General features: G+C 40.6%; 1 protein-coding gene across 1 annotated transcript; it reads left to right on the forward strand.

The window, feature by feature from the left end:
* Window positions 1-10,212: 10,212 nt before the first annotated feature.
* Window positions 10,213-13,816, forward strand: snrpe (small nuclear ribonucleoprotein polypeptide E). Its single transcript, XM_030052612.1, has 5 exons — window positions 10,213-10,389; window positions 11,479-11,505; window positions 11,648-11,710; window positions 11,959-12,037; window positions 13,567-13,816. The coding sequence occupies exons 1-5, from the start codon at window positions 10,336-10,338 to the stop codon at window positions 13,620-13,622; spliced, it is 279 nt and encodes a 92-aa protein (XP_029908472.1). The 5' UTR covers window positions 10,213-10,335; the 3' UTR covers window positions 13,623-13,816.
* The last annotated feature ends 840 nt before the right edge of the window (window positions 13,817-14,656 follow it).

A 14,656-nucleotide genomic window follows, 5' to 3' on the forward strand; every position in this document is an offset into this window, starting at 1 on the left:
TTAATGTCTGAATTTATAACCCCAACCATAAAACTTCAACCCATATGTTTTCTAGTTTGGTGCGGCCTGTCACTTCAAATGATCACTGTTCAATGTTTTTTTTTTTTACCACGTCCAATTCCCATGAATATTTCCTCATCACTTTACTGACACTGACGATCTACAGAGATAGGAAATATCTCAAAACCATGTAACTTTTCCAACATTTTTCTATTTGTGAAGGACATATTTATGGCCATACTATAGTCCAAAGAAAATTCAGAATAGCTAGCTTACAAAAAAAAAATAGATGGCATGCTACTCTGCAAAAGGCATTTCTAACATCTTGCACACAGTTCTCCTGTCAATTTGATGTGTGTGAAATGTCAACACAGTGCTGCCCCCCAACCAATGGGACTGCACACTGAAATTCATGTCGCTGCCAGCCCTGTCAGTGGTGGAAAATTCTCATCTTGGCTCTCTTGTGACAACCACAGAAATACTGGTTTGTGCAATGCAATGATAGTTAGCTATCAAGCTATCAATAATGCTCGCTCTGCAAGCTATTGCAGCTGCAGCCTGTGTTAATCCGGGCAACATGATATCTTGATCAAGAAGCTAAACATAAAGTAGTGTTAATATGTTGTTTAATTCACCGTTTGAGACATTTGATCGTAATTCTTATATTGTTTGCAAGTTGCTATGCCAACAATCAATTCCTATAGCCTTTGATGCTGGGCCTGTTGTCCATAAGGGTGAGTAGTGTGGTCACAGACATGCTTCACTCACTTGAATGATTTCCAATGGAGCCTACAGACTTGGCGTGTGAATTGTGTACCAGGCCTAAGGAATGTTAGTCAGCTAGCCATTCAAACACAACTCAGTAAAGATACATACATTACAAGTACTAGAAGTTTAGTTGGGATCCAATATTTGTCCGAGTCAGATTCATTCTGCAAGGCTGTCAACATGCTGCACCAGTTGCTTCTTATCCACACCTACAAGATATTTGCTATGGATCCTGGTTGGGCCAGACAGACAGATCTTTTCACCAACAGTTGTATGGTATTCTGAATATCGGTGGCTGTCAACCTTTTTGGTGTCAAGGACCCCGTATTGATACACATCAGGCTGCGGATCCATATTTGATAAAATGTATTCTCAGAGATCCCCATCTGAAAAGATTTAGTTATTCCATACCCGTCTGCACTGACTATTGGCAGATTAACATTGAAAAGTGTGGAGCAATTGCTTTTATTATTATTATTATTTTTTTTTTCTTATTTCTTTTAAATGTTTGTTTCTTTTCGATAGTTTGTTTTCACTTTTCTTGTTTTTATGTAAAGCACATTGAGCTGCTCCGTGTATGAAATGTGCTGTAGAAATAAAATTGCCTTGCCTTGCCTTGCCTTGCCTTGAAGTCTACGAACAGAAGAGTCATACTAACACAGTCTCTCATTGGGCTAATTCTAAGTCAATGAAATGATGGTGAAATTAAAATATTCCCCATTTTTCTGTATTCCCCCCTTTTTCTGTATTTTCCATATACTGTACATTCATCTAACATGACACCAAGCCACCGTCACATAATATGCAAAAGCATCAAAGATATTAATTAAAAAGGACACAAAGCAGGTCAGGCCGGCGTAACACAGTGTGGAGCTTTGTTGTGTGTTTGCAGTGAGCAGACAGACAGCGCTGTGGCCGCTGAGGTGAACTACACCTATTCAACAGAGAAGAGAGAGTCACACTGTCGGAATAATGGTTGATTATGGCAGTGGGTATGGGGATGGCCAGTGTGCAGTATGAGATATTGCTGCAGCCTTCCTCCTGCTCCTCCTCCTCCTCCCCCGTCAGCACCTCTGCTGAGTGACCCTGCCACTTCTGGAGCGGCTTTGGCCGACATGTTCATCAGATCCCCAGTGTTACAGCCAAACAACCTCACAATGAAAAATGCCTCCACATTTCCTCAGTTTCACAAACAGTGATTCAAACAAAAAGCCCTTATCGGACCTGCATATTATTCACCGTGTTAATTGGAGGGAAAATAAATGTATTGTGCATCTTGACGGTCCTGTTAAAACAAGATAAGAACCACATGTGCAAGTCCAAGGCAGTGGCTATTGAATGGATTGTTTAATAGAGAAAGTGTGAACAAGTTGGAAACAGTGTTTTTTTTTTTTTTTTCACTCTTTGTGCTGTGTTGAGTCCTGGTGTGGCTGATGTGACCAAACTGGAAGTTCCCTGGTAATGTTCCCAAAATATCACCATGGAGCTGTCACTTACTGACTGTCACTTACTGATGTTGCTATTACCTATAAGCCCCAGAGCTCACACGTTAGAAGAGCCAGCGCTTTGCTTTGGGTCTGTGATGGGAAACTACTGAATACACACACACACCACACACACTATCACCCTCCACACCAAATATATTTAACAACCTCAATAGCCAGGGATGCCAAGTTGTGCAAATTCCCCTCACAGCAACCACAGTAACTGCATTTGCATTACCAAAGCCCTTACTTGGCTACCTCTGCCGAACCGCCCTACCCGCTGTAGATAGGCATGATAGCAAACTGGTTAAATGAATTTGAATGCCTAGGAGGTTATAATGTTTTTAATTTACATATAAAACTGCAATACAGTCTTAGCGGTTATCAACCTGTTTTCCTTTTTTTATTTATTTATTTATTTTTTTATTTCACATAAGGCAACAAACTGCCTCTCGCTTGATCACCAGTTGTTTGATTTTGCTTTTGTTCCTGAAATTAAAGCAACCTCTTTTCTCCATAGTGTCAGTTTTTCAGGAATTCAGGAACAAAACCTTTTGTTTTGTTTCGTAAACTTTTTATTGATTGATGACAATGCATGTTTTTAGTTTATCCCAAGGGTTTTAAAGAGTTTTCACAAGCCCAAGGACAACCAAAATCCTCACAACCCATACAGAAATAAAACATGAAAATCCCCAAGATTTCAGTAGGTTTTTATATGAGAACTGCAACATAGAACAATATTACATATAAAATGTAGAGTAAGTATGGTAGAAGTTGAGATGTGCTATGCCACTTGTCTGCAACACTTTTTTTTCTCTTTCGCAAACCTAAATGGGATAAAATCTATAGTAAAAGGAAAAGTCATCAATAGAACAAAGCAATACAGTTGGATAATTAACACTATGACTCATAAACATAGTCTATAGTTGGTAAGGTTAGGGGCGCAGACAATACAAACATGATTACACATGTTCTATTATTGGCCTGCTTCCTACAACACAGGTTAAAGCTGTAATGAAGCACTCCACCCTCTACAAAAACAAACTGATTGTCGACTTTGAATAAAGGAAATAAACATGTCAGTAATCGCGGTGGTTTCGCAACAGACTCACTGATTGCCGCCCCTTTCTCAGAACTTTCCTGGGTGATACGATCGACCACGGGCACACATGGAGAGAACAGCCCTGCACAGCAACTGAATAGGTAGGAGAATGAATAGGTAGAGGGTTCAGACTCAGTTTGAATCAACTCTCAGTCACAATGGACTCACAAAGCTGAAGGCTCTTGGGTCAACACTATTGACTCGTAAGAGTTTATCCATATCGATGCATCTGCAAACAAACCGGCGCCATGCCATGCAAGGACAGAAACTGACATGTCTGAAAATGTGATGCATTTGACAATCTTACGTCACGCTGTGAAAACTCTTTCATGGATTCTGGAGCTGCTCCTCTAGGCTCCGACATGAGTCTGGAGAAAGTTCCTGGAAATAAATTTTGGCTCTACCCAAGAGGTGATCCTAAAATCTGAGTACCGGGAACCTTTAGCAGCAGTGCTGTCGATCGTGATGAGTCAAGCATTGACTTGACAAAACTTGACTAAGTTGACTAAACTGCAAAAATGGCGAGACAATGGAAACTGCAAATTCGACAAATGGAGATGTTCATGTCTTGTCATGCCTTATGAGCGTTTGGGAGGGTAAGTCATGAAAGTATTTAGCCATAGCTTGAATTGACTATTAGAAATGAAAACTTGGATTTAAAATGTCACAGTGGGTTGGGGAGTCGGCCATCGAGCTTACTGTTATACAGTATCATACATACAGTATCAGAAAAAAAAGCCAATTCCAGAACCTTGCGGCTTCTGAGAGGTCCCAGGATATGGAAATATCCCTTGATAGTGTAAAAGAGCTATTAATCCCCTGTCTACTTGGAATTAGCTTTTCAGTGGTGTTGGGAAGTTTTGCAGTGTGCACTATTTCCTTTCAGAGTGGCCATCAGTAAGACTGACCGTGACTGGTCTTGCTTAGCACGTTATCATTTGAAGATAGTTCACAGACAGACAAATTTGTCAAAACAATCAGAATCATCAATCACTCCAGCGAGAAATATTTCTATGGAACATTTTGCAGTAAGCTGGAGGTGATTGCTATTATTGGCCTTGCCTCAAATGGTTATCACCAAAGGTCAATCACCATTAAGAGAAAACTCCTTCGCATAGCCTGCTGTCGTAGCAGTGATGCTTCGCAGTCTTCCCAGACTAGACTGCAACTGTATATTTCCATATTTACACTTCATAAAATACCATCTATAAAAAATTCTGGGCTACATGTCCTATGTCTTGCTTGTGAAAGAGGCTTCTGGAGGCAAAGCAAGAGCCCTGAGAGCAACGAACTTCATGCTAATAAGGAGGTGTCTCGTCATTCTGCAGGTGACTGTCATCGGCAAAAGAGTAAACATGGAAGATGCTCAAGATGTTGAACTGTGCTGCCATGATGTTGCATTTGATTTTGAAGAAGAAATGCGTGGAGGCTGAAAATGAGATTAAGGATGCTAGAAAAGCACGAGCTGAAAAGGGGGAACTGCTGTTACATAGAGTAATGGATCGAACAACAACAATGTGTCGAACGATGTGTTTTTCTCTAAATTACGAGCCAAACGATCTTTTATTTGTGTTGGTGGTTGCTGTTCCTCCATCTGACAGCAGAGAACTAGGCTACCTCAGCTGCAGGAACCATTTTGGGGATCAGGAACTCAAACGCCTGGGCAAATAGAGTGACTGGTTCCTTTGGTGGAAACAGAGGTGAAGGTTCCTGGTTTCTCAAAAGGGTTCCTGTGGTCTGGGTGGAACTGCAGTTGGTAAAGGGCTACAGCATGGGGAGGTCACAGCAACAGCGACAGCAGTGGAGAAAAGCAGTGAGAAAATCGAAATGTTTGCTGAACATGAGCATTGCTTTTTTTATTGCAGATCGGCTGCATTCGCCGTCTGCTTCTTCAGTGCCTTGTGGAGGCTTTATGGATGCCACTTACCTCAGCCTCGGGCTAGATGACAGCACATCAAGATGAGTGATGAGTTTTGAGGTGGGAACTTTACCAACTGAGCGGGAGGAGGGCGGGACTGACAATACACTTTCTGCCGCCAGGCAAAAAGTTGCTAAATTTGACCATCTTCGTGCCCAAGAGTGACACTAAATGACAAGTATTCAGCGCTTCCCCCAGACTTTTATTCTTGTCAGAGTGGAAAATGCTTTGAAATATCATTTAGCCCATCATAGGACATTAAAAATCTCCATTTGAAACCACAATAACAATAATAAAACATACATATTGTGTGGAGTCTGATCAAAATATCGCACCGTAATAATTTCAGGTGGACGGTTCTACAGTAATCAATCAAACTGCATCACAGCCATCATATCAGTGGTGGAGACTGGATCCCATCCATTCTTAATAAAATAACAATATCGGCTCAGTATATCAGTCTTACCCTCCAGTCTGTCCAGTATCAGCATTCGCAGCACGCCATGAATATCCTGTGAGTCAGCGAGGCAGGAAACAGACAGCCAGCGGGTTGTCTGGCTGGCTCTACCAGGCCTGCGGGGGTCAGGCCTGTCAGGTGGGGGTCAGGCAGGTGAGGCAGACACGGGAACAAAGAACCAAACACCCCTCCCTCCCCTCCCCCCACACACACCCCCCATTCCGTCTGCCTTCCCTTCCCCTCAGAACAATCACCACCAACAGGAACAGGAAGTGATGTAGAGAGGAGGTTGATTTAACCCGGGCAATTCCTCTGGCTGGGTCGGAGGTTTGGGATGGGGTGGGGAGGTGGGAGGGCGGACGGGGGGTTGGGGGGGGGGGGGGTAAACAGACCTGTGTTAGATGAGGAAAGAGAAGATATAAAAGACTGCTAGGGAAATGAGCCTGAATGAGTGTGAGAGAGTTTGAGGAAAAGGTAGATAACATACACTCCGCAAGTTGTGGCTGGGCACTCGTATCCTGTGTGTGTGTCTGTGTGCGTGCAGGTGTGTGTGTGTGTGTGTGTGTGTGTGTGTGTGTGTGTGTGTGTGTGACTGCCCCATTTTCATCATTTTTCCACAGCAAGTTTGCTGCACAAATAATTTGGTTTACTCCCCTGGTTAAGGCCATATTCACAGAGCAATCAATCTTATTCTCTTTAAATCCAGATTTATCCCTGTATACATGAATGAAGACAATATTTCAAGAATTATAGTGGAAACTGGACGTACACAGATCCCGAATAAATGGGACTAGGTGTTGGAAAGCCGCAATATCCGGGCATATATCGAAATATCCCAGCGACCAGACTCAGGTCTAAAATTAAACAGGATTTACGCTCATCCTGGTTGTTGTAAACACGGTGCGGCATTTCCATGGACCAGCTCTTGAAAGGAATACTTGAGTATGCAGAAAAAAAAAATAACATCGAAATTGTTAAGCTCTTATAGCGAGCCTGTTGTGCTCGGTAGTGAATTTATAGTAACAAATAAATCAATCAACACTTTTGTGATGATAAATGATATCACCATACAAATCCTATGATAATCCTCTGGGAACTTTGAGTTTGTTTCTTAAAGCGGCAATAACTAAGATCTTAAACCTCCACACTTAAATTGAACCTCTGCAATATCCATTTTTTTTTTAGACAAAGTCAATGCACAACAAAGCATTAAGTCTCCAACACAATGGGAGATGATGCAGATTTAGCTAGTTTTAATCTGTAGTCCCTAATTTTGTAAGGTATCTCTCCCTCTCTGTTCCTCTCTCTATTATCAGGATTACTGTAGTTGTTTTTCATGTGATATGAGAAGATGCACAGCAGCATGACCTTGACCGTGAACACGACCATGAGGAGGCTATGAGGTGCATGTCAACACGGGCCTCCTCGTTGTTATTTTGGCTCCGGGGCCTTCGCGGCGGCCAGAAGGAGTGCCAGCGTCTGCCCTGTCTCCCTGCTCCTAGTCTTCCTTGAGAATGTGAGCAGGCGTGTGGCATTGAGAGTCAGCGGGCCATTCCTCCCCTCATAGCACAAAGACAAGCATGTGGCACTTGACAACGATGCCTGATGAGCGATGCATGCGACCACACGCTGCAGCAGCCCTGCCTTTTAAGATGCGGCCGAGGGGCTCCTGGCCTGTAAGGCGACACCTCAGCCTGCGCCATCGAGGCTCCTTGCTTCTTTTCTTTCCCCCATTTGCGGACTCCTGTCTGTCCTCGGCTGCTAATTTCCGTCACACTTTCTGTGCAGGGCTGGGGGACAGGCCTGCGTTGTATGTTATTAATACTATTGTTAACTGCACACTCAAGGCTGGTCTCCCTGACTCAGCTCATCAAGTTACAGGTATATTGTGCACAACAGAGAAATTGCCAATCCTCCTTCATAAAATACCATCTATAAATATCATGGGGAATACCTTGGCCAGTTATGGTTAGATGCAGGCTGATTGCCGTGATGATACTAGCCACATGTTTAAAGTTTTTTCTTTTTTTAAATTTTTTTGCATCAGTGTTAGTCTAGTTTTCTCAGTTCAAAGTTGAAAGAGAGATTTTGTTTGTATGTTTTGTGTTTTATCTCAACCCATAAATTCAGATGACAGATGTGTAAACCAGTTGCCAGTAGGAGCCACATGCCAATCAAAAGCTTAAGTGCTGGATGACAGTGGAGAAATCACTACTTTACTTTAATTTTAACATTTGGGAGTTTCTGTTTAAAATTAAATTCCAGCACCAGTTGCTGCACAGGTGGTTGTGCAGTTTCAAGTAGGGCCACAGCACCCTCTAGAGGACAGTAGTGGTGATTCAATCAGGCTAGCCAGGACAGTTTAATCTCTTATAGTAGGAGTTATTCCTGTAATTACCACAGAATCCACAACATCATCATAATTTTAAACATAACAACATAACACACCTTTTAAAGTTAAATCCCATTTTCAACACCATACACTTATTCCATTCATGTGGTAATAATAATTGTTAATTGTCATATTAGAGAAGTATTTGTTTTGTAGAGGAGGTGTTTATTTTTTGCTGCATCTTTTTTGTTTAGAGTGATATATCTAAGGAAGCTACTGTAAACTGTAGTCAGCTGCCTTGAATTCATAAGCACACCTGGCCAATAATGTTGATTCTGGTTCTCGTTCTGATATTCATGTGGAAAAACACTTTGAAATGACCTGGACCAACCCCAGCAGCTTTTGAATATCTAATAAAGATACATTTGTTTGAGACGCTCATTTTTGGGTGCAGGGTAACATTGCTCATATTTCAAAGTTACAATGAATAAATGAACATAGGTCAAGACTGACATTGTCTTCCTTCTAATTAGCAATAATGGCTCTTTACTCACTGATATTGCAGTCAAGGTCTTATGTCTTTTGGGCATATTTCATATTCATACATCCAGAGTGGCTCTTCTTTCCAAATCTCAAAAATATTGGCAGTGATGCACCGGTGCAGCTGACACAACATCTGCACCGTACACACACACATGCATGTCATACGCACAGACACACACAATGTTCTCACTAACACACACAATACAAAGGAAACAAAAGGACGGTGGTGACAGTTTTAAACATAATATTGACAGGATCTCATAAAAGTTTTTGTAGTTATCATTTTTAACATTTTTAACATGTCTTCTTTGGGACTTTGTCTCCAGCACAAGATAAATAGTGTTTTAATATATGGTCATTAATCTATTGTGTTGGAAAAATATCACAAATATGCAACATGTGATGCAGGCAGCTCTCGGGCTGCCTCGAGGCTCGGTGGTTAACATTGTGGCCCCGCAGTTATATGAGGAGGTTTTGACTCTCAGCTTCAGCCCTTTCTGTATTTAAAATTCATTATTCTGCATATGAATGTGTGTAGTAAGTGCATTAATAAAAATGTTGCTAATTTAATGTGCTCTAATTAATGGTTTTGATGAGTTTTTGTTGTAATTTCATAGGTAGATAGACGTATGAAATATTTTATTCAGGCTGAAGTATTGCCAGTAAATAAGTAATTAATTATATTTATTCAAGAGCTGCACTTAACCACAGTTGTGCTTAACACAATTATTATCTTATATTTATTATATTTTATTTTATTATATGTTTTATTTTCCCGCGACCCTAGTGAGGATAAGCGGTTTGGAAGATGAATGAATGAATGAATGAATGTTTTATTTTATGATGTGATAGGGTGTTTTTTTCCCCCAAATGAGCCTTTTCAGAGGATTGCTGATTTTACTCATTTGAAGCTCGATTCAAATCAATGAAATGAATCATCACTCAAACTCCGCTGTTCTGTTGCAAACATGAATTTATTTGAAATCCTAGGCCATAATCTTAATAACGGTGCATGATGCAAACTGTAATGCTGCATCAAATGAGGCAGTATATCATGTGAAACAAACATAATGCCTGACTTCATGGCATTGTGTTTGTTTGGGGATTTGTTTTCAAAGTTTAGACCTTGCTGCATTTTGATATATCAACTGAGAAATAATGCTCATCAAAACATGTGATATGCAAACATATTGGAAAGTGACTATTGTATAGTCACTTTCCAATATGTGGACAAAATGCTTTTTACCTCCCTTGTAGTAGCATTTTGAACAAGGTAGTTTAATTTCAACTTTATCTTATTCGTCTTACATGGAGGTAGAAAGTCTAACCCTGGACAGTTAAAGATTAGATTAGATTAGATAAAACTTTATTGATCCCTTTGGGCAGGTTCCCTCAGGGAAATTGTTTTGTTTTAAAGTTTTACTGTGGCTTGTACCGACACTAAAAATATTTTTTGCATTTAACACGGGCGTGTGATGTTAAATTTCACCCCTATTCATGCATTTTTTTTTTTTTTTTTTTAATATACATGTTGGATAAAAAGTACAGCTGCAGTGATGGCCTCCTGCCTGCAGGGGCGCTGTCCCTCATCACGAGACAAGTTAGTCGGATCACGCGGAAGGAAACCCGCCATTGACGAACATTTCCAACGTGAGCGTTTCGTCGAAGTGCGCTCCTTAAAAACCGGCAAATTTTTGTTTATTAATTCATCTTTATCACTCTTTTGGAGGGATGGCGTACCGAGGACAAGGCCAGAAGGTGCAGAAGGTTATGGTGCAGCCCATCGTATCCTTTCATTATGTTAAAAAACGATATTTTAGCTCCGAACTGCTAGCTACAATAGCAGCTAGGCTAACTGGTAACGTTAGCAGCCAGTCGGACAGTAGTAAGAGAAAGTCGTGTTGGTGCTAGCTCTGTAAATCATTTGGGAAGTATTTTATTGTTCGTTAAAACACGCAAAGGTTGGTTAAAACACACTTGAGGGAAAGGAGGCGACTAACTCCATTGAAAACACAGCAGTCAGTGTGGCCTGGCAGTGAAAACACGGCATGGCCACCGACTGGCTGTCTAAATGCTTTTCAGTGCCATAAGTGATCAGCTAAACAGTCCTAAAGCTAAATCAAAGGTCATATTTTACATTTGCGTTAAGTCTAATGTCAGGATTGTGACTTGCTTTTGTATCACCGTGTGCAGAGCTCCATGTTAGCATCTGGTGGCACAAAAATACTAAAATAAAACTGATGTGCTTATTGATTGCATTATTAAAACAGGCAGTTTTTAATTGCAACTTTGACTAACAAAACATTGCTCATCACAAAAACCCTCAGAGTTGGCACAAATGGAATGGTGTGAAATTAATGATAAATTAATGATGAAATGTTTGGGTTTATCTTCCAGAGGAAAGTTTCTTTTTGGTCAGATGTTATTGTGCAGTGGCCTTTCAAAGGTGCAGTCTTTCCCTGCAGTGTTCCTGCTTGGGGATCAATATTTGGGGAAATCTGTGCTGCCAGTTCCCCACTTTAAATCATAGTAACATTTCAGGGAAAGTGTCCGTAAGGTTGTGTTGTGAATGAGGGGGGTAACATTGCAGGGAAGGGCATGTTAAGGTTTATGTCCGTCTTTCACATGAAGCAAGCAAACCAATCACAAGACCTGATGATGTATTTGAATCAGCGACTTGGTTCCCAGTTGCTGTGCCTACTGGGTGACTTGATAACTACAAAACAAGTTATTCTTCTTCTTTTTTGTTTTTGTTTTCAAGAATGGCTGGAAACCAGACAGATTCAGAAATATGAACAGTAGCACCAGACACAAATGTTGTTTTATTACTTCTTTTAAATGTGGCTGTTGAATTTCCTTAACTCCCTGTATCAGAACCTTATTTTCAGATATCTACAAAATGTAAGTAGAGTGTCATCTTCCTTTTTTAATTGATTCCAGTGTTTGTTTTTCTCCTTCATTGTATATATAAATGAATACTAATTTATTTCACTTGTTAATCAGAGTGTAAATTCTCATCCCCTTTCCCTCTTTTCAACTATAGCGCTCGCGGATCCAAGTGTGGTTATACGAGCAGGTGAACATGCGGATAGAGGGCTGCATTATTGTGAGTTCCTTCCTGCTCTTTTCCTTTATTGAGCTTGGATGGTGTTTGTGTACTTCTCTCTCTGTTGATGGTCATTTTCCCCAAACACCATCAAAAATATGTTGACACTGTTCCTAAGTTGACCAGAAAGCTGATTTCCTAAAATTCCATTGTGGTAAATGTTGATTAAATACATATATTAGCCTTATTTTTAGAAGGTGTCTGGGCCGCATAGGCTGACTCAGGTTTAATTTTCCTCCCTGTCGTAGGGTTTTGATGAGTACATGAACCTGGTTCTTGACGACGCTGAGGAAGTCCACATGAAGACTAAAAACAGAAAACCCCTGGGTGAGAGTCCCGTGCATGAACACCTGCTTTTCTCACTTGCCTGTGTCACACTTGAGGATTAAAGCCGAATTAAAGCAACTGCAAGGAGCTTTTAACCGGCTATGAAACCGTTTCAGTTTAATACTGATGCCTCTTTATGACCCACATAAGCTAGTGAGACCATCAGTGATGATTGGAAATTTCTGTTTCATTATTTGAAATGCCTGTCACTGGTCTGTGTCACTGCATATTCACACAAAATGATTTACGGCACTCAGACTGGCAGACCATGTAAAAACTGTCAGATAACAGTACACAGTTAACCAGGCTCTGCTGGATTTACCATCGCTCTGCTTCCAGCTCTTTGTCCTCCTGCCTTTGCTGTTGTTTCCGTCGGCCATGTTTAGCTCCTCTGCCCAAAGAGGTGTCTTTTCTTTCATGCTGCAGTGACGTGTTGCTGTCACTCACTTTCAAAACACAGCCAGATCGAGATCTTTACAACACAAGGTGGTGGTGCTTATGGAAGTGCAGTGTGTGCTCTGGGAAACACGATTGCTTTTGTCCACAAGGGGCTGCTAACATCAACACAAAATGAAGGTTCCTTGTAGTTGCTTTATAGGAAACGCTCAACCAGAAACAAACATTTAGCCGTTTTTGACTCAACCTCATACTATTGCTCAGTAGTTGCTTATTCGTTAACAGGTCAGTTAGTTTCTCACTGATGACACTCAACTTTCACCAACACCTTACCCAGTTTTTCACTAATTTCAGCTCCAGCCAATGCATGTTTACTTGCAGGCGGATTGATGATCACAAAGTTCTGTAGGAACTCCGAGTGCAATACAGTTCACAATGAAAACATTGTCAGCCAGATGACCAGAAGCATACATAACTTAATTGCACAGATAATTGATCCGAGACCTGAACGCCTGTGCATGCTGTCAACTCAGTAGTGTAACTCAAGCTGTATTTTAGATGCATGTTGGATTAAACTCGCTTACAAAATGACTGGATGAGCTCTGAACTCTACCTAGCAGCTCCCGGTTTTGCCAACCTGAAGGCACATATAAACCACGGTGAAACTGTAATTGGATTACCGTTGCAGCTTTGGCAGATGCACAAACATTATTTCGAATTTTGGTTTTGAAGAGCCAATAATTATTGTCACACGTTTTGGGTAATAACCAGCTGCCGTCCACACCATCTGAACAGCCAGTTGGTAATACATCGCAACTGTGCTCACCTGGCGGTTCTATCTTTCAAGTGCACATCCAGTATTACCCTCCTAGCAAATGTTAAGCGATTTTTCTATACGTTCACGTCTACATTCACAGTTGACATGCAAGAACCCACTGAGTGTTTGCGTTTTGCTCAGTTAATGCTTGAATTGGCCCTGTTTTCTCTTTGCCTTTGTGCGTTCGTGGTGTTGAGTGTTTTGACCATAACTGAGATAATCACGTGCTTCTCTCTCCGTCCATCATCTGGCTCTTTTGATGCACTTGAACATGTGTTTCTCTCTCTCTCCCTCTTGTGTCATCTGTGTCCTCCAGGGAGGATCATGTTGAAAGGAGACAACATCACCTTGTTGCAGAGCGTTTCCAGCTAAAACAACTGAGATCCCTGCACCTCCCACCTTTTCTAGAAAGTCTGCTTGTTTTAGTTTAACTTTTTTTTTTTTTTGGTTTTGTTTTTGCAACTGGTATTGATTGAAAATGACTCTGTGTAACATGAATAATGTAATTGTTTATTTTTACCAAAATGGTTCCCTTTCCAAAATAAAGGTTTGTTTTGTTTCTTAGACCTGCTGTCAATATTTTAATCTAAAGCTTTATTTCTCTGAAGGCTTTTGAGGGACATTAACCTCCACTGCCATCTAGTGGCAGACTTTTGTTATTGCATTGTTCTCATGTAGGTCAGACTCCAAGCTGCAAATCTAGCAGGACAAAGTACATGAACTAAAATTAGTGTGCTTGTTTATGCGGTATGGCGGGACCCTTTCCTGGAATTTACAGATAGGGTTACCAAGATTAGAGGGGAGCGACATGTTTCATATAATAAAAGTGGAAATAAATAAATAAAGCTAAAAAAAAAAAAAAAAAAATGGGAGCATCGCATTCATTAAGTGCTATAAGTCAGGGTTTACAAAACCAGTGGAACTGTATAGTATGAAGCAGTTGGTACCATTCATTTTCAATAGAGAAAAACATCAACAAAAACGGGAAATTAAAATATAGAATATAATATACGAGGTAAACTGACAGTATATAATAGACAAACCAGTCATTGTAGATGTGGGAATAATATTGAGATTTAACATCGGATGAGACACTGTTTAGGATATAGTTTATAATATTTAACAATTTTGCTGTACACGAATATAGGAATTGATTAGTGGCAGCCTATTGATCCTGGAGGGATTAGGGCAAACGTTTGCTCTAGCGCGCCATTTCTACGTCAAATGTGCTTTAAACTCACAATAACAATGATGATATTAATGATAACACGTACAAGGGCAAAGATGCATTAGTACCACATTCCAGTTTTTAAGGATTCTCCTTTTATCAGCACACACTCGCAAAAAATGGAAAAAGATACGTAAAAATACCAAACTGTTTTAGTGAATTTGATCAACGTTACGTA

This window comes from Myripristis murdjan, chromosome 5, assembly GCF_902150065.1.
Source record: "Myripristis murdjan chromosome 5, fMyrMur1.1, whole genome shotgun sequence".
Taxonomy (NCBI): domain Eukaryota; kingdom Metazoa; phylum Chordata; class Actinopteri; order Holocentriformes; family Holocentridae; genus Myripristis; species Myripristis murdjan.

What these genes read in the sequence shown, in the direction of transcription:
- snrpe (XM_030052612.1), top strand. Translation starts at nt 10,336, where the DNA reads ATGGCGTACCGAGGACAAGGCCAGAAGGTGCAGAAGGTTATGGTGCAG. An exon ending in AGGTTATGGTGCAGCCCATC is followed by an intron (nt 10,390 to 11,478) that starts GTATCCTTTCAT and finishes TCCCTGTATCAG; the next exon opens with AACCTTATTTTCAGATATCT. An exon ending in TTTTCAGATATCTACAAAAT is followed by an intron (nt 11,506 to 11,647) that starts GTAAGTAGAGTG and finishes TTTCAACTATAG; the next exon opens with CGCTCGCGGATCCAAGTGTG.